The sequence below is a fragment of the Entelurus aequoreus genome, linkage group LG07 (assembly GCF_033978785.1).
Source record: "Entelurus aequoreus isolate RoL-2023_Sb linkage group LG07, RoL_Eaeq_v1.1, whole genome shotgun sequence".
In the NCBI taxonomy this organism is placed as follows: domain Eukaryota; kingdom Metazoa; phylum Chordata; class Actinopteri; order Syngnathiformes; family Syngnathidae; genus Entelurus; species Entelurus aequoreus.
The window spans coordinates 17360074-17381449 of NC_084737.1; the positions used below are offsets into that span (position 1 = coordinate 17360074).

The window sequence follows — 21376 nt, forward strand, 5'->3', positions numbered from 1 at the left end:
ATACAACACAAGACAACACAGTACAGTACAATACAACACAGTACAGTACAATATAACACAACACAACGCAGTACAACAAAATACAACACAGTACAGTACAATATGACACAACACAAGACAACATAGTATAGTACAATATAACACAACACAACACAGTACAGTACAACACAACACAAGACAACACAGTACAGTACAATATAACACAACACAAGACAAGACAACACAACAAAGTCCAGTACAATATAACACAACACAACACAGTACAGTACAATATGACACAACACAAGACAACATAGTATAGTACAATATAACACAACACAACACAGTACAGTACAACACAACACAAGACAACACAGTACAGTACAATATAACACAACACAAGACAAGACAACACAACAAAGTCCAGTACAATATAACACAACACAACACAGTACAGTACAACACAACACAATACAGTACAATATAACACAACACAAGGCAACACAGTACAGTTCAATATAACACAACACAAGACAAGACAACACAACACAGTACAGTACAATACAACACAACGCAGGACAACACAGTACAATACAACACAACACAACACAACCCAACACAGTACAGTACAATATAACACAACACAAGACAACACAGTACAGTACAATATAACACAACACGGTACAGTACAATGTAACACAACACAACATAGTACAGTACAATATAATACAACACAACATAAGACAAGTTGCATTCAATGTCAGCGTGCATGAAAGTTGTGTTTGTGTTTGCAGACGTAAACGAGTGTTGGCACTATGCGGGTCGTGTGTGTGCTCAGACGTGCGACAACACTCCAGGATCCTTTCAGTGCTCGTGTACTGCCGGCTTCCGTTTGTCCAGTGATGGCAACAACTGTGAAGGTGGGAACATGAATAATCCATATTTGTGTTATCATTAATAGTCCATATTTGTGTTATCATTAATAATCCATATTTGTGTTATCATTAATAGTCCATATTTGTGTTATCATTAATAATCCATATTTGTGTTATCATTAATCCATACTTGCCAACCCTCCTGGTTTTACCGAGAGACTCCCGGTATTCAGCGCCTCTCCCGATAACCTCCCGGCAGAAATTTTCTCCCGACAAACTCCCGGTATTCAGCCGGAGCTGGAGGCCACGCCCCTCCAGCTCAATGCGGACCTGAGTGGGGACAGCCTGTTCTCACGTCCGCTTTCCCACAATAAAACCAGCTTGCCTGCCCAATGACGTCATAAAATCTACGGCTTTTAGAGAGTAGAGTGCACAACTGCGCACACAACAAGGAGACGAAGCAAAAGAACGAGGAAGTTACAGACATGGCGACGCCGTCGACGAGCAAGATGAAGAAATACGCTTGCAAGTTCCAAAACGAATGGAAACAAGAAATTCCGTTCATCCAGGACAGTTCGAAGGGGAAGGGGTATGTTGCCTGTACATTTTGTAGAAAAGACTTCTCCATTGAACACGGTGGCCGAAATTATATACTCAGTCATGAACGGAGAAGTTAAACAGGACAATACTGCCATCTACTGAACACTGAAATTCAAATATTTATTTATATGTATGATAAATGATGACCAAGATGGCGGCGCATTGCTATGCAGCAGCTCGGTGACGCTCTTGGGAGTGTAGAGCGATTTGGCAAAAAACACCCGTCATTTCTGTCAATTTCATGGCTGGCTCAAAGCCTGAACACTCTGTGATCACATACGACCGACAGACAATTCTGGATGTGGATGGATCGGGTCGTTATAGACTGAAAGATGCATGTACGGTGGACCTCCTCGCTAGCATGGGAATACTTCGCGGGCTACATCGAGCGGCCTTTGTAGCAGCGGAGTCAAGTGCTAGCGGTGACCGCCAATGGAGACGACGTAAGCGGTGTGAGCGGAAGCAGAAGCGGGGATGCCGAGCGGGGCTAACAACAAAGGGAAAAGCTAACCAAAGAAGCGTTAGTCCGGGTAAGAAGTCTTTTAAACTAGAACTAGCCGGCGCCAGGCTGGATAATCCCTGCACACATAGCAATTCTCTTAGAATAAAACACAACTTACATAATGTTTTTTCTTTTGTGACCGTGTCAGAGGCAGACTTGCAATCTACTGAGGTGGCTAACTATGATGCGTTCAGTTTATCGCAACATCTAGCAAACAATCGGACAATTCCCGTCGTATCAATTCCTAGATATGGTCGAAACTATTTAAAGTGCACTACGCATAATAAACGCAACATTATTAATATTGCTACTTCGGATAATTTCAACAAACAATCCTCAAGACAGCCCACTACCTATAATATGGGCTTTTTAAACATAAGATCATTATCTTCCAAAACGTTATTAGTTAATGAGGTCATTAGAGACAACAAACTTGACGTCGTTGGTCTCGCCGAGACCTGGCTCAAACCAGACGATTTTTTTGCGCTAAATGAGGCATCTCCTCCTAACTATACGAATGCACATGTTGCCCGACCTCTTAAAAGGGGAGGGGGTGTCGCACTAATATACAATGAAAACTATAATTTTACACCTAACCTAAATAATAAATATAACTCGTTTGAGGTGCTCACTTTGAGGTTTGTCACACCGCTGCCTCTCCACCTGGCTGTTATCTACCGCCCCCCTGGGCCCTATTCGGACTTCATCAGTGAATTCTCAGAGTTTGTTGCTGATCTAGTGACGCACGCCGACAATATAATCATAATGGGGGACTTTAATATCCATATGAATACCCCATCGGACCCTCCATGCGTGGCGCTCCAGACTATAATTGATAGCTGTGGTCTTACACAAATAATAAATGAACCCACGCATCGCAACGGTAATACGATAGATCTAGTGCTTGTCAGGGGTGTCACCACCTCTAAAGTTACGATACTCCCGTACACTAAAGTAATGTCCGATCATTACCTTATAAAATTCGAAGTTCTGACTCATTGTCAACAAACTAATAATAATAATAATAACTGCTATAGCGGCCGCAACATTAATGCTGCCACAACGACGACTCTTACTGACCTACTGCCTTCGGTAATGGCACCATTCCCAAATTATGTGGGCTCTATTGATAACCTCACTAACAACTTTAACGACGCCCTGCGCGACACCATTGATAGTGTAGCACCGCTAAAGCTAAAAAGAGCCCCTAAAAGGCGTACCCCATGGTTTACAGAAGAAACTAAAGCCCAGAAATTATCATGTAGAAAGCTGGAACGCAAATGGCGTGCGACTAAACTTGAGGTTTTCCATCAAGCATGGTGTGATAGTTTCATAAGTTATAAACGCATGCTTACCTCAGCTAAAGCTAAATATTACTCAAATCTCATCCATCTCAACAAAAATGATCCTACATTTTTGTTTAGTACAGTAGCATCGCTAACCCAACAAGGGACTCCTCCCAGTAGCTCCACCCACTCAGCAGATGACTTTATGAATTTCTTTAATAAGAAAATTGAAGTCATTAGAAAAGAGATTAAAGACAATGCATCTCAGCTACAACTGGGTTCTATTAACACAGATACGACTGTATATACGACGGATACCGCCCTCCAAAAGAGTTTCTCTCTTCTTGATGAAATAACATTGGAGGAATTGTCAAAATGTGTAAATGGGACAAAACAAACAACATGTTTACTTGACCCAATTCCTGGGAAACTTATCAAGGAGCTTTTTGTATTATTAGGTCCATCAGTGTTAAATATTATAAACGTATCACTTTCCTCTGGCACTGTTCCCCTAGCATTCAAAAAAGCGGTTATTCATCCTCTACTCAAAAGACCTAACCTCGATCCTGATCTCTTGGTAAACTACCGGCCGGTGTCCCGCCTTCCGTTTATCTCGAAAATCCTCGAAAATATTGTTGCACAGCAGCTAAATGAACACTTAGCGTCTAACAATCTCTGTGAACCTTTTCAATCCGGTTTTAGGGCAAATCACTCTACGGAGACAGCCCTCGCAAAAATGACTAATGATCTATTGCTAACGATAGATTCTGATGCTTCATCTATGTTGCTGCTTCTTGATCTTAGCGCCGCTTTCGATACTGTTGATCATAATATTTTATTAGAGCGTATCAAAACGCGTATTGGGATGACAGACTTAGCCTTGTCTTGGTTTAACTCTTATCTTACTGACAGGATGCAGTGCGTCTCCCATAACAATGTGACCTCGGACTATGTTAAGGTAACGTGCGGAGTTCCCCAGGGTTCGGTTCTTGGCCCCGCACTCTTTAGTATTTACATGCTGCCGCTAGGTGACATCATACGCAAATACGGTGTTAGCTTTCACTGTTATGCTGATGACACTCAACTCTACATGCTCCTAAAGCTGACCAACACGCCGGATTGTAGTCAGCTGGAGGCGTGTCTTAATGAAATTAAACAATGGATGTCCGCTAACTTTTTGCAACTCAACGCTAAGAAAACGGAAATGCTGATTATCGGTCCTGCTCAACACCAACATCTATTTAATAATACCACCTTAACATTTGACAACCAAACAATTAAACAAGGCGACTCTGTAAAGAATCTGGGTATTATCTTCGACCCAACTCTCTCGTTTGAGTCACACATTAAGAGTGTTACTAAAACGGCCTTCTTTCATCTCCGTAATATCGCTAAAATTCGTTCCATTTTGTCCACAAGCGATGCTGAGATCATTATCCATGCGTTCGTTACATCTCGTCTCGATTACTGTAACGTTTTATTTTCGGGCCTCCCTATGTCTAGAATTAAAAAATTACAGATGGTACAAAATGCGGCTGCTAGACTTTTGACAAAAACAAGAAAGTTTGATCATATTACGCCTATACTGGCTCACTTGCACTGGCTTCCTGTGCACCTAAGCTGCGACTTTAAGGTTTTACTACTTACGTATAAAATACTACACGGTCAAGCTCCTGCCTATCTTGCCGATTGTATTGTACCATATGTCCCGGCAAGAAATCTGCGTTCAAAGAACTCCGGCTTATTAGTGATTCCCAGAGCCCAAAAAAAGTCTGCGGGCTATAGAGCGTTTTCTATTCGGGCTCCAATACTATGGAATGCCCTCCCGGTAAAAGTTAGAGATGCTACCTCAGTAGAAGCATTTAAGTCTCATCTTAAAACTCATTTGTATACTCTAGCCTTTAAATAGACTCCCTTTTTAGACCGGTTGATCTGCCGTTTCTTTTCTTTTCTTTTCTACTCTGCTCCCAACCCGGGGTGGACCGTTAGCCTGTCCATCGGATTGGGACATCTCTACACTGCTGACCCGTCTCCGCTCGGGATGGTTCCTGCTGGCCCTACTATGGACTGGACTTTCGCTGATGTGTTGGACTTTCACAATAATATGTCAGACCCACTCGACATCCATTGCTTTCGGTCTCCCCTAGAGGGGGGGGTTACCCACATATGCGGTCCTTTCCAAGGTTTCTCATAGTCATTCACATTGACGTCCCACTGGGGTGAGTTTTCCTTGCCCGTATGTGGGCTCTGTACCAAGGATGTCGTTGTGGCTTGTACAGCCCTTTGAGACACTTGTGATTTAGGGCTATATAAATAAACATTGATTGATTGATAAAATATATATATATATATATATTAGGGCTGGGAATCTTTGGGTGTCCCACGATTCGATTCAGAATCGATTCTTGGGGTCACGATTCGATTCAAAATCGATTTTTTTTTTTCAATTCAACACGATTCTCGATTCAAAAACGATTTAAAAAAAAAAAAGTTTTTATTTATTTATTTTTTTAAAAAAATGAAAACAATACACAACAATACCAAGATAATGCAATAAAATTTCAAAACCAAACCCAATTTTGGAGTTCTGAACTTGTGATTTCTTGCAGTGTTAAGTGGTAATATTTCACATTTGTCCCAATTGACTTTATACCCTGATAAACAGCCATATTCAGTGATGACATTATTGATATAGTGTAGAGAGGAGTTAACATGTGACAGGTAGAGAATTATGTCGTCACAATACATCGATAGCTTATTATACTGAGAGCCAATTTTTATAACATGAATATTATTTTCACTTCTTATTTTTGCAGCCAAGGGTTCAATAACCAAATTAAATAATAATCCAGATGCAGGACATCCCTGTTTTACTCCTCTTTTTAACGAAAAAGGTTCTGAAATATGATTATTGGTTTTGACTGATGCCATGGGCCTTGTATAAAGCATCTTAATCCATTGTATAAAATTATCTCCAAATCCAAATTTACGTAATGTGCAAAACATAAATGACCAGTTTATGCGGTCGAATGCCTTCTCCGCATCAACAGTACATACTGCTGTGGGATAAGGAAGACTTCTAGCATAGTAAATAACATTAAACAATTTCCTTGTATTGTCTGAAGATTGTCGACCTTCCATAAAGCCAGTTTGGTCAGTATGAATTAATTTTCCTATTACATTTGATAATCGCGTGGCTAAGATTTTTGCCAAGATTCAAAAGGATTCTCTATTCATTCAATACATAGGATTTCAGCAGGATCTACCCCAGTCTGCTGACATGCAAGCAGAGTAGTAGATTTTTGTAAAAAGCTTTTATAATTGTAAAGGACAATGTTTTATCAACTGATTGCAATAATGTAAATTTGTTTTAACTATTAAATGAACCAAAAATATGACTTATTTTATTTTTTTTGAAAATATTGGACACAGTGTGTTGTGAAGCTTATGAGATGCGATGCAAGTGTAAGCCACTGTGACACTATTGTTCTTTTTTAAAAAATTTTTATAAATGTCTAATGATAATGTCAATGAGGGATTTTTAATCACTGCTATGTTGAAATTGTAACTAATATTGATACTGTTGTTGATAATATTCATTTTTGTTTCACTACTTGTGGTTTGTTCTGTGTCGTGTTTGTGTCTCCTCTCAATTGCTCTGTTTATTGCAGTTCTGAGTGTTGCTGGGTCGGGTTTGGTTTTGGAATTGGATTGCATTGTTATGGTATTGCTGTGTATTGTTTTGTTTGATTGATTAATTAAAAAAATAAAAAATAAAATAAAATAAAAATATTTTTTTTAAAAATAGATTTTTTAAAAATGAGAATCGATTCTGAATCGCACATTGTGAGAATCGCGATTCGAATTCGAATCGATTTTTCCCCCCACCCCTAATATATATATGTATATAGCTAGAATTCACTGAAAGTCAAATACACAAACACACACACATATATATATATATATATGAAATACTTGAGTTGGTGAATTCTAGCTGTAAATATACTCCCCTCTTAACCACGCCCCCACCCCCACCTCCCGGTATCGGAGGTCTCAAGGTTGGCAAGTATGCATTAATCATCCATATTTGTGCCATAGTTAATCATCCATATTTGTGTCATCATCAATAATCCATATTTGTGTCATTATTAATAATCCATATTTGTGTCATCTGTAATAATCCGTATTTGTGTCATCATTAATAATTAATATTTGTGTCATCATTAATAGTTCATATTTGTGTCATTATTAATAATCCATACTATGTATATATATATACTGTATATATATATATGTATACGGTATACATATATGTGTATATACACACACACACATATATATAGGCATAGAAATACATATACATATATATATATATATATATATATATATATATATATACATGTATATATATACACATGTATATATACTGTATACTGTGATGAGGTGGCGACTTGTCCAGGGTGTACCCCGTCTTCCGCCCGAATGCAGCTGAGATAGGCTCCAGCACCCCCCGCGACCCCGAAAGGGAAAAGCGGTAGAAAATGGATGGATACTGTATATATATAACTGTATATATACAAATATATGGCGAGCATCACATGTGATCAATGACGTACTGTATATATACTGTACATATACATTTATATATATATATACACATATACATATATATATACACATATATATATACATATACATATATATATATATATATATATACACATATATATATGTGATCCGCTGCTGATGTGTGCAGATGTGAACGAGTGCCTGTCGAGTCCTTGCAGCCAGGAGTGCGCCAACGTCTACGGCTCCTACCAGTGCTACTGCAGACCGGGCTACCACCTGCATGACGACGGCCACACCTGCCAAGGTGCGCCACCTCCCGGCGTGTTTATGAGTCCCGTTTTAAAAACTTGAGCGCTCTCCTCGCCAGATATCGACGAGTGCTCCCAAGGCGTCGGCCAACTTTGCACCTACAAGTGCGTCAACGTTCCCGGCAGCTACGAGTGTGCCTGTCCACAACATGGCTACACCATGTCCCCCAACGGACGTTCCTGCAGAGGTGCAAACATGCTAGTAATAATGATAGTCAACATGGAGTATTAACCCTACTTCCTGTTTCCTGTCAGACATTGACGAGTGCACCAGCGGCACTCACAACTGCTCCCTGGCAGAGAGCTGCTACAACATCCAGGGAGACTTCCGCTGTCTGGCCCTCAGCTGTCCTGACAACTACCGCAAAGTCTCCGACACGTACGTCACTTTTTATCAAAACACACCTGCACGTTTGGGTGTCCAAGGTGTGGCCCCATTTGTGGCCTGCATATCATTTTCCTATGGCACATCTTTAAAATACTATTACACAAAAACAAATGCAAGGAGAGAAAATTGTAATGTTGACTCTAATAACGCCCTGCGATGAGGTGGTGACTTGTCCAGGGTGTACCCCGCCTTCCGCCCGATTGTAGCTGAGATAGGCTCCAGCGCCCCCCGTGACCCCGAAGGGAATAAGCGGTAGAAATGAATGGATGGATGACTCTAATAACACAAAACTGCCATGCAGGCTAAACTGCTCCAAAAATAATAATGAATCAAAATCAAAGTTGTTATGAATTATTGACATATTAAAATCCCCAATTACTTCACATCAAATATTACACTTTGAAATATTGTTTCGTGGAAAATATTGCATATGTAGGACATTTTTTATTTATTTTTTTACTTTATATCGACAGATAGTGCTAAAGTTGATCCATAGACTTACATTTTAAATAATAACAAAGAAAATGTTTTATTAAATTAAAAATAAATACAGAAAATAAATATATATATATATATATACACATACATACATACATGACTTATGTTTCACATTTTTATTACGGACACACCCTCCGCGATGGAGCCAATGTCTATATATACATCTATATATATATATATACATGTAAATATGTCTATAGATATATGTATATATATACATATAGGTACATATAAATATATACAATACATACATTGTCCATACATATACATATAAATCTATATCTATACATACATATATACACATATATATGTACACATATATATGTATATATATATATATATATATATGTAGTGTAGGACTTATGAGGTAAATATATATATAATATCTATATGTATATACAGTAAGTAATACTGTAAGTTTGCCTCATCTTTTACCTTAAAACATGACCTGATAAGACACGATGAGTTTATATATATATATATATATATATATGAGTTTTACATGCAAATAATATAACATTTTATATGCAAATACACAATATAATACTTTCGTTTTCAAAGATAAGATATATTTTATATGCAAAGCTATAATATTATATGTTTTACAAACAAAGATATAATGTAATATTTTAATTTTCAAAGCTATGATATACTATTTACATTTTCAGAGATAGAATATTTGCTATTTGAAGCCGTTCTATAAAGATGTGTGCAATGTTTGTTGTGTTGAAGGCGCTGTGAGCGGATCAGCTGTCCTAACTTCCTGGAGTGCCAGAAGTCTCCTCTAAGAATCACTTACTACTACCTCAGCTTCCAGTCCAACATCCTCATCCCGGCGCAGATCTTCCGTATCGGCCCGTCGCCCGCCTACTCCGGCGACAACGTGATCGTCAGCATCACGGAGGGCAACCAGGACAAGTTCTTCAGCACCCGCAAGTTGAACGCCTACACGGGTGCCGTCTACCTGCACCGACAGGTGGAGGCTCCCAGGGACTTCCTCATCACCGTGGAGATGAAACTGTGGAGACAAGGAACCTTCACCACCTTTCACGCCAAGATCTACGTCTTCATCACCGCCGACTCTCTCTGACCACCACGTGGACCACATGATGTAGACCACATGATGTAGACTATATGGACAAGATGGCCATCACATGACATGTACATAAATAGGTAAAAGTAACAATGACTGTTATACCAGCAACATTCATATGTTATAATATGATATTATATCATATATATATTATCATTTTATAACATCATATTTTAATAAGTTTCAACATTCATATGTTGTAATTTGATATTATAACATAATATGATATTATAACATCATATTTTAATGATCTTCAAATAAGAGTTTGATTTGAAGGCATATGAAAGAAGATTATTACAGAAAAAGAATATTCTGTCATGCTGCACTGCTGCCTTTGTTGTCAAACTCATTTAATATTCACCCATAAAGTGAATTATGTATGATTATGTATTCTCATGTTGGATGTACAATACTTTTATACTAAATACACAAACTATAACAAAGTATTCTACTGTCTATGTACTTTCACTAAATATATATAAATATATATTTTTTAAATAAAAAGTGTATGCTGAAATTCTTGTGTACTATTTTTCCTTCGACAATCCTATTATTATTAGCAGTCTTATTTTTATTATTAATATTATTATTATTATAAGTAGTCATATTTTTGTTATTATTAGCAGTCATATTTGTATTGTTATTAATATTATTATTAGCAGTCGTGTATGTGTTATTAATATTATTAGCAGACGTATTTTTAATGTTTTTAATATTATTATTATTCAGTTATATTTGCGTTATTATTATTATTAGCAGTCATATTTGTATTATTATTAATATTATAATTATTATTGTTAGCAGTCGTATCTTTGTTATTATTATTATTAGCAGTCGTATTTTTTGTTATTAATATTATTATTAGCAGTCGTATTTTTTATTATGATTATTAATATTATTATTCTTAGTAGTAGTATTTTTATTATTATGATTTTTATTACTGTTATTATTAGCAGTCGATTCTTTATGGTTATAATTAACATTATTATTATCATCATTATTATTATTAGCAGGTGTATTATTATTAGTATTTGTATTATTATTATTAGCAGTCATATTTTTATTATTAGTATTATTATTAGTAGTAGTATTTTTATTATTAGCAGTCGTATTTTAGTAGTAGTAGTATTTTTATTATTATCAGTTGTAGTAGTAATAGTATTTTTATTATTAGTAGTAGTAATAGTAGTATTTGTATTGTTATTATTATCAGTAGTATTTGTATATTTATTATTATTATAATTAGTAGTAAAAGTATTTTTTATTATTAGTATTAGTATTTTTAGTAGTAGTAAGTTAATAGTATTATTATTATTATTATTAGTATTTATATTATTATTACCGTAATTTCCGGACTATAAGCCGCACCTGACTATAAGCCGCACCAGCTAAATTTAGGGGAAAATACAGATTGCTCCATATATAAGCCGCACCCGACTATAAGCCGCAGGGTTTTTATGTGTAATTACCGTAGTATATAGGGGTTCCTGCTACCACGGAGGGGATTGTCGGGACAGAGATGACTGTTTGGGAACGCAAAGCGTCCCATTTATTAACAATAAATCTTTCAATCATTCAATCAAACTTTCACATCTTTGACATGGCGAACAGCATTCGTGCAGAGTACAAATAATACAACGGTAGGGATGATGTTTGATAAGAAATTATCGAGTTCGAGTCTATTATCAAATCCTCTTATCGAACCGATTCCTTATCGATTCTCTTATCGAGTCCAGATAGGTTGTTGTATATAGAAAAAAACCCACAATATTTGGTTTAACAAAAGCTCACTTTTATTATATAAGAAAACAATTTAATCTAATAAATAAATAAATATTGACTGTTACCCCCCTAAAAAAATAAAATAAAATAAATAAACATTGACTGTTGTTACCCAAAGTATATTAAGTGGGATTTTTCAGAAAAACAAATACATACAGTAACACAAAAACAACCTGTCTCTGTGATCACTATAGGTGTATGAATAATAATATAGTGTTAAATAAAATCAGTCCCTTGGGCACAAAACTGGAAATAATACAGCTCTCCAAAAAGTGCAATTCTGCTGCTATTTGACATAACTGTTTATGATGCTTTGACATTTTTGCACTTTAAAGAAAGAAAGACATTTCTTTGAAGAGAAAAGTTGTTTGCAAATGTGGTTACAATCCTAAAAAATGAAAAGTTAAAGCTAAAAAAAGAAATACACTTTATTGAGTTGAAATCTTTCTTTATAGGGGGAAAGATGTGATGTTATGAGCTAGGGAATACAACAACTACACTACCCAGCATGCAACCGGAGTGACGAGCATGCGCGGTAGCCCCGAAAAGTGTTGTTGCATGTCGTCACCCGTGAAAGTAAACGTCAAGAACTCAGCCAACACGCCTCGTCTGCATTATTTATAATTAGACAGACAACACATATACAGTGTGAAAAACAAAGGTTAAAAAAGGGAGATGTGTTGTATATATATATGTATGTGCTGCGGTCGCTTTAAGAACGTTGCGCCAGCTGCCGTAAAGGAGGTGCGTTGCTAGCCTGGTTGCTATGTTTCCGGTGGGTCGTAAAAGTGTTCTTCATGAGTTTGTACCCTGCTCAAATCGCTCAGTAAAGTTATTCATTGGATTATACCTTTTTGTTTTGAACTTTATTACACTTTGGAGCGCTTTTTCCCGTCCATTGTTTTCCTGCTTTCGCTATCTGCGCCTAATGACTGAGCTACGTGACTGATTTATTGTGATGTCCCACGGAGCATTTCTGGTCGGGACGGGATTCGTTCCGAGGGATCCGAATAAAGAACCAACTCTTTTCTTTACTATAGTGGTCTCGATAACGGGTACCGGTTCTCAAAAAGGGATTCGAGTCCGAGGACCTGGTTATTTTCTTATCGAACAACCGGGAAAACCGGTTTCGAGTATCATCCCTATACAACGGTGCAAAGTAATACAAAGTGCTCGCCTGTACGTTATCAAAATAACCAGCCTACCGGTATATGAAAAGTCAGTCTTTAATCATTGTGTCATCGTCTTCCTCCTGCGTACTAAAACCACCGAAATCCTCTCCGTCGGTGTCGGAGAAGAACAGGCCGTAAATAAGCCGCACAGTTGTATAAGCCGCAGGGACCAGAACGAGGGGAAAAAGTAGCGGCTTATAGTCCGGAAATTACGGTACTATTATTATTAGCAGTAGTATTTGTATTATTATAATTATTATTAGTTCTATCAGTAGTAGTAGTTTTATTATTATTCGTATTAGTAATAGGAGTGGGAAAAATACTGTTATGTCTGGACCTGATTTGGTTCTGGATCACTTCTATCTGGACCTGCTTTGGTTCTGGATCACTTCTATCTGGATCACTTCTATCTGGACCCACTTTGGTTCTGGATCACTTCTATCTGGACCCATTTTGGCTCTGGATCACTTCCATCTAGACCCTCTTTGGTTCTGGATCGCTTCTATCTGGACCCACTTTGGTTCTGGATCACTTCTATCTGGACCCGCTTTGGTTCTGGATCAATTCTATACAGACCCACTTTGGTTCTGGATCACTTCTATCTGGACCCACTTTGGTTCTGGATCACCCAGGACCCTTGGTTGTGTTAGGGTGCCAACTAGTGGGCGTGTCAGACAATTAAGACTTAATGCAGTTTCGAACCAGTACTTACAAGCGACACGGTGTGTAGACAGAAAAGGGAGAACGGACACATTTTGGCCTAAAAACTGACGATAAAGGTGAAGTTATAACACTGAAACGCCCTCAGGAAGAGGTGCTTTAAGACATGGCTAGCTCGCTAGCGGCTAATGTCCATCCGCAGTCGGCAGTGTTTTAGCGACTTCTAAATCACTCATCCTTGTCTCCATGGCGATGAATAAAGTACATTTTTTACAAGTATCATCGGTGCAGGACGAGGAATAGCTAAACATGCTTCACTACACACCGTAGGAGGATATTATAACACACCGGCGTCACCGCTAACAAAAGCTAGCGCGACTGAATGTAAACAAATGCCATGGGTGGATCTAAACCGGACATCCACTGTAATGATACCAAGTACAATAGCGTATCTAGTCGATACTGCTATGATTACATCAATATTTTTTATCGTCACAAAATCTTTTTTCCATCCATTTTCTACCTCTTGTCCATTTCGGGGGCACGGGGGGCGTATTATGTTTATAAACTCATAAATTTGTGGTATCATCCAAAACTAATGTAAAGTATCAAACAACAGAAGAATAAGTGAATATGACATTTTACCAGAAGTGTAGATAGAACATGTTGAAACAGAAAGTAAGCAGATATTAACAGTAAAAGAACAAGTGGATTAATCAATCAATTTTTACAGCTTGTCCTTAATAATGTTGACAACATAATAGACTGATAAATGACACAATATGTTACTGCATATGTCAGCAGACTAATTAGGAGTCTTAGTTTGTCTGCTTACTGCTAAAAGACAAGTTGTCTAGTAGTTTCACTATTTTATTTAAAGACAAAATTTCAATAATAAACAAATGTTTAAGATTTTTTTGTCCAAATAAAGTCCATATTGACATTTTTGTGGTACCTTTTATTTAGAAAAGTATCGAAATGCCTTTTAGTACCGGTACCAAAATATTGGTATCGGGACAACCCTACTAGAACACATATCCTAGTTTACCCCCACTATCGACATTTTTGAATTGGACAAATCCTAGTTTACCCCCACTATCGACATTTTTGAATTGGACAAGTACTCGCACGACAAAACTCTGACCAATTTAGCAATTTAGCCCCCCACAAAATATAAATATAAAATAAGCTATACTTTTATCTGTGAGTCTGACAAATATATTTTCAATTGTTTGATACTCACTGATTTTTGTTGTTGTTCCTGGATTCACAAGTCGAGCAGCCATGTTTACTCACATTTCCCCTCACTTCCAAAGCTAACTGCATGAATTAAAAGATGTAAAATAATTAAACCATAACCGTAAAACCTATTTTTTTCGTTTTTTTGTTCAGCAAGTTCTAAAATAATACTGTAGCCTCCGAGCAGTGGGGCGTTTAGAAAATATAAAAACGCACATAACTGTTTCTTGTTTGGAGCGAGTGTACTTCCCGCCACAACCACAACACTGTCGCTCCCTGATGACGTCAGTGCTGCGCCAACCATAGACATCTTTTAAGTAGACACAGCATCGAGCGCTACTGCCTACTGGCGCTGACGAGACGCGGGGCCGCCATCTTGGAGTGGTGATCCGCTCCACTCAGTGCAATTCATTTGGCAGGAGCAATGAACTGTCAGCACATTTTCTTCATTTTACCCCACTGAATACCTCTGATTTTCACAAGGTTTTTTGTCATACGTGTAGCTATGATAAAGGACACATGTTTTATTATTCATAGTTTGCTTAACAGTAATAGAATATTATTATATGCTATAAGTGACCAGACGTCCGAGATCAAAACTGGGAATATAATCCCAGAGAAGGGGGAAAATAACTATCTGTTATTTTTAAGTTCCTTTTTCTTTCTTTCTTTAGTTTATTTGACTTGACTTGACTTTATTTATTCATGCTTGCAGTGGAGCCAAGGCCCCACTGAAAAAATAGCTGAACTTTACAATGAATATTAAACAAACAAAGATAAAAAAAATTAAAAGAACAGACAGTATTTTATATATATATAAAAAAATAAAAAAAACATTTTCATTTTCAGGGCAACAGCAGCATGGAAACTATTAGCATTCTGGTAAATGACTGTATTACTTATTTAATTAGATAGTATTATTATACAGTTTAATTGCAGTATGCAGGGTAGAGTTTTTAAGTCTCTTTGTCTTGGCTTTGGGCTCGGGTTCAGCCAGCTTATGTTGGTTCTTCAATGTCCTGGCAGTGCGGCTGCCTCGTGTTGGAGGTAGCAGGTCATGCAGAGGGTGTTGCTCATCATGCATGTCCCTGACCAGCTTCACTGCAGCCTCCTCTCTCCTGGTCTGGAGTGATGGTAGGGGTTGTGAGATGTTTCCAGCTCTCCTCGTAATGATTTTACAGGCACGTTTCTGGACTCGCTCTAGCTCTGCCTGTTGTTTTTTGGAGCAGCCCACTAAGAGCACTGAGCTATATTCCAGACTCGGCCTGATGAGAGTGGTGTAGATGGTAACAAGGTCGTCTGCAGGTAGTCCATGTCTCGCCATGACTGTGAGGTAGTGCAGCCGCTTGGAGGCGGTTTTTATTGCCTTCTCCATGTGCACATCTCCAGTCAGGTTTTGATCGAGGTGGTAACCCAGGTACTTTGTTGTTTCCACGACAGGGACCTCCTGTCCCCCCAACATCAGTGCAGGAGGTTGTGATGGATTTCGGGCAAAACATATCCGGAGTTCTACCGACTTCTTCCCGTTGAGTATCATTTTCTTATTTGCTGCCCATTCATCCAGCCTTTGTGCCTCCTGGCACATCGTTGTGTCTGACATGATGTTGGATATGGGGATCGCTCTCGATAGCCCGATGTCATCTGCATATCCGACATCAAGGGTGTCCTCAAAAACAGCATCCCGGGTGGCCATGTAAAGGAGGAAGACATATGGGGAGACAACACCCCCTTGTGGCACCCCAGATGTAACTTCAATCCAGGGGCTGTGAGCTCCATTCGCCACCACTCTCTGTCTCCTTCCTGAGATGTAACTATGTAGCCAGGCTGTCAGATATGGGCACAGTCCTAGGTCCAGTATGTTTTGCATCAGGATCCCATGGTCAATTACATCAAAAGCTCTCGACATATCTGCCAACAGTACTCTCACCATCGTTGGTTTGGAATCGGTTTCGGTAAGCCAGGTGTGCATTGCCCTGACTAGAGCCATTGTAGTACTGTGCTTAGGCAGATATGCATATTGATTTTTACATACGTCAAGCACTGTTGGCATAAGCTTTTTCAACACAAAACGTTCTATTGTTTTCCCCACACAAGAAGTTAGTGAGATAGGACGCCAGTTTGAGATTGAGCCAGGGTCTTGGCCTTTGGGTATGGGACAGACATTAGACTCCTTCCATACATCGGGGACACACCCCTGTTGGAAAGAGCAGTTGGCCAGATGTGTGATGACCGGTGCCAGGTCCTCTGCATGTTCTTTCAGCAGCCAGGTGGGAATGCCATCCGGCCCACTTGCTTTCTGGGGGTCCAGCCGAGTGAGGGCTAGCTTCATCTCACCTATGCTACAGATGTCACTTGGTGTAGCTCTTGGTAGGGGATAGACACAATAGGGCGTTGCTTTAGTCCACGACTCCGCAAAGAAGTTGTTCAGGGCTTCTGCAGTTTTGTCCTCTTCAACTTCTTGTATTTTGATTATTCCATCAGTTGATGATTTAGCGCGTCCTAGTCCTTTATTTATATAGTCCCACCACTCTTTGGGGTTTCGAACATGAACACACTTACAGTATAATACATCACACAATTTCACATCATTTCACTTTACATCATGTCCGAAAAGGAGTAGGAAGAAGCAAAGCTTATTTAATAAATGATAAATGGGTTATACTTGTATAGCGCTTTTCTACCTTCAAAGTACTCAAAACGCTTTGACAGTATTTCCACATTCACCCATTCACACACACATTCACACACTGATGGCGGGAGCTGCCATGCAAGGCGCTATAGCAGCCATCAGGAGCAAGGGTGAAGTGTCTTGCCCAAGGACACAACGGATGTGACTAGGATGGTAGAAGGTGGGGATTGAACCCCAGTAACCAGCAACCCTCCGACTGCTGACACGGCCCCTCTACCAACTTCGCCACGCCGTCCCCTATATATCATATCATATATGCTATATATCCCCATATAGCCTATATATCCCTATATATCATACCATATATCCTACCCCTTTCCCACTTCAGAGCGTTTACAAATATATAGAATCATTTACTGACCTTATTATATAATAAAATAACATCTGTGAAGTAGTATACACAACAGTTTTGTAATATGTAATTAATTAAGTCAGTCATTATTAACATACTGAGATGAAGAATATCTTATTTTCAATAAGGTTGAAAGTATTTCTCATAATTCTTCTTCTTTGTACATTGTAAGCACTATTATTTTGAACAACCTCTTAAACTGGATCATATCAGTACATTGTTTAACTTCTTTACTTAATCCATTCCATAATTTAATTCCACATACTGATATGCTAAAGGTTCTAAGTGTTGTACGTGCATATAAATGTTTTAAATTATTTTTTTCCCTCTAAGGTTACATTTCTCCTCTTTAGTTGAGAAGAATTGTTGTACATTCTTGGGTAGCAGGTTATAGTTTGCTTTGTACATCATTATAGCTGTTTGCAATTTTACCAAATCACCAAACTTTAATATTTTTCACTCAATAAATGAAGGGTATGTTCTCTATATCCAACATTATGTATTATTCTAACTGATCTTTTTTGTAACACGGTTAGCAAATGTAGCGCACTTTTGTAGTTATTTCCCCATATTTCTACACAATAACTTAGATATGGTAACACTAGCGAGCAGTAGAGAATATGAAGTGATTTTTGGCCCAGGACGTATTTTGCTTTATTCATTATTGAAATGTTTTTACTGCTCAAGTTCAAGAAACAATATGATTAGGTTATATATACATGTGTATATGTTTACGGAAGTGTAAATGCGGGTGGAAGAAGGTGACTTCTTTTAAAGGACTGCGGATTCATCAAGGGAGAATGAAGTGTGGGAGTACTCCCGACCAGCATAACCGCGCTGCTTCGGCAGGTCAGACGGAAGAGACCCAATGCCAGGTGACAAACCACAGTGCAGAGGGTCCCAGCAATGCTGAGGGGGAAACGGCAGTGGAAGCAGGAGGGGAGATGAATGCAGCACCCGAGAGCGAAGCTCATGCAGTCCCCCAGAGAGTTGCACAGTCAGAGAGCCAACGCAAACATCCAGAAAGGCGCAAGAAGATCAAGTGGCCGAAGGCAAGCAACCAAGCAGAATGGCGCAAGCTTGACGATCACCTGAGAGGGGTACTGGAGCATTCCCTGCGAGGGACGGTTGAGCGTAAACTAACCTCGCTGAGTAACATCATTTATGAGGAGTGCAGAGAGAAGTTCGGAGAGAACGCGACCAAGCGAGCCACAGCCCAGAGGCACAAAGGACGGAGGGAGAGGGAAATCAAGGGGCTTATAACCAACAGGCGCCAGTTGCGTAAGAGGTGGAGGAAAGCAGCCGCGGAGGAAAAAGAAGGGCTCAAAGTGCTATGGGATGATCTCAAGCAGCGTCTTGCCAAGCTGCGTCGGGCAGAGAGACTCAGAAGGCGCCGGAAACGAAAGGAGAAGGAAAGAAAAGACTTCTTCAAGGATCCTTTTCGGTTTGCCCGTCAGCTCCTGGACGAAAAGCGAAGTGGCAAGCTGTCCATCGCGAAAGAGGATCTGGAACAACACATCAAGGACCAGTATACGGATGCAGCCAAAGATACACCACTTGGTTCACCAGGCCATGTGCCACGTCCAGAGCCCCCAGAGACCTCATTCGACACTTCCCCACCTAGGCTGAGCGAGATTAAAGAAGTCCTTAAGAAAGCCAGATCAGCCTCTGCACCAGGACCAAACGGGCTTCCTTACAAGGTGTATAAAAACTGTCCGCAAGTGACCACAATCTTGTGGAAGCTCATGAGTGTTGTGTGGAAGAAGCAATCCATTCCAGCGGAGTGGCAAGAGGCAGTTGGAATATTCATCCCCAAGGAGCAAAATTCAACCAACATCAGCCAGTTCAGGTCAATCGCTTTACTGAACGTGGAGGGAAAAGTATTTTTCTCTGTCCTGGCAAAAAGGATATCCAGCTTCCTCAGCAACAACTGCTACATCGATACAAGCTGTCAAAAAGCCGGACTGCCAGGCTTTCCGGGGTGCATAGAGCATGCATCCGTGATTTGGGATCAGATACAGCGTGCCAAAAGAGAGAGGAGCAACCTCCACGTGGTATGGCTCGACCTGGCAAATGCCTATGGCTCAGTACCACACAAGCTGGTTGAGTTTGCCCTGAATTTCTTCCACGTTCCTGTGTGTGTCAGTAACATCATAGCCAAGTATTTCAACAACCTACACATGTGCTTCTCAGTAGATGACTACATGACAGGATGGCAGCGGTTGGAAGTGGGAATTGCCATGGGCTGCTCCATATCCCCAATCCTCTTTGTGGCTGCATTTGAAGTGTTACTCATTGGAGCAAGGCAAATGGTCAGAGGCCTGAAAACACCGTCAGGAGGAAGACTCCCCGCTCTGAGAGGTTTCATGGATGATGTGACAAGCATCCTACAGACAGCCCCATGCACAGCACGACTCCTCAAGCGTTTCGACGAACTGACCGTCTGGGCGAGGATGAAGATAAAGCCTGCTAAGTCCAGGAGCCTGTCCATCAGGAAGGGTGTGAGAGATGACAGGACAGTCTTCACAGCAGGAGGTGAGAAGATTCCACTCCTGGCAGAGCAGCCCATCCGAAGCCTCGGGAGGGAGTATACAGCAGAGCTTTCGGACAGGCAGATGGGGAGGGTGGTCCAGAAACAACTAAAAGAGGGGCTCGTAAGGATCGACGGCAGCCAACTTCCTGGGAAGCTGAAGGTTTGGTGTTACCACTTCACACTTTTCCACCGCGTAATGTGGCCGCTGAAAGTAGCCGAAATTCCATCTTCTCAGGCCAGCAAGATGGACAGCATCGCCAACGGTTATATCAGGAAGTGGCTGGGCCTCCCCCGCTGTTTCTCGGACACAGGTCTTTTCGGCAAGAACATTCTGCAACTTCCTCTGAAGTCAATCAATCTGGGTTACAGGCAGGAGAAGACTCGCCTTGTACTGGAATTGAGGGAATCAAGAGACGAAGCTGTGAAGAGTGCAGCGGTGACTGTCCGCACTGGACGAAAGTGGAAGGCTCAGGTGGAAGTGGACCAAGCTGTCTCAAGGCTGAAGTACAAGGAGATTCTGGGAAGAGTCCAAAACAGCCGGGCAGGACTGGGATGGGGGCAACCAGTCCAGTTCTGGTCCAAAGCCACGAGACAGCAGAGGAAGGCCATGGTGGTGGAAGAGGTCACAAAAGTGGCGCAAGACCAGTATTGGATCAAGGCCGTATCCCAGGGAAAACAGGGGGCATGGACTCGCTGGGAGGATACCATCAAAAGAGTCATAACCTGGGCCGACATCTGGCGAACTCCTCAATCTCGGCTTAGCTTCCTCGTGAGGGCAGCGTATGACACCCTGCCATGCCCTCGAAACCTCGCCCAATGGTTCGGAAGCGAGGGCAAGTGCTCCCTGTGCA

General features: G+C 40.0%; 1 protein-coding gene and 1 long non-coding RNA gene across 2 annotated transcripts in view; one reads left to right on the forward strand and one right to left on the reverse strand.

Moving 5' to 3' along the window:
* fbln2 (fibulin 2) overlaps nucleotides 1-10572 on the forward strand; it is an 82045-nt gene extending 71473 nt beyond the window's left edge. Inside the window, exons 13-17 of the mRNA XM_062052743.1 lie at nucleotides 774-899; nucleotides 7999-8115; nucleotides 8179-8307; nucleotides 8375-8498; nucleotides 9738-10572. Coding sequence (XP_061908727.1) covers nucleotides 774-899; nucleotides 7999-8115; nucleotides 8179-8307; nucleotides 8375-8498; nucleotides 9738-10095 — 854 coding nt within the window. The 3' untranslated portion in view covers nucleotides 10096-10572. The remainder of the gene's footprint in view (nucleotides 1-773; nucleotides 900-7998; nucleotides 8116-8178; nucleotides 8308-8374; nucleotides 8499-9737) is intronic.
* Nucleotides 1-15218, reverse strand: part of LOC133653458 (uncharacterized) — a 44793-nt gene extending 29575 nt beyond the window's left edge. Inside the window, exons 1-2 of the long non-coding RNA XR_009826723.1 lie at nucleotides 14956-15218; nucleotides 9811-10023 (exon numbers count right to left, since the gene is read on the reverse strand). This is a non-coding gene — a long non-coding RNA (uncharacterized LOC133653458). The remainder of the gene's footprint in view (nucleotides 1-9810; nucleotides 10024-14955) is intronic.
* Between the last annotated feature and the right edge of the window lie 6158 nt (nucleotides 15219-21376).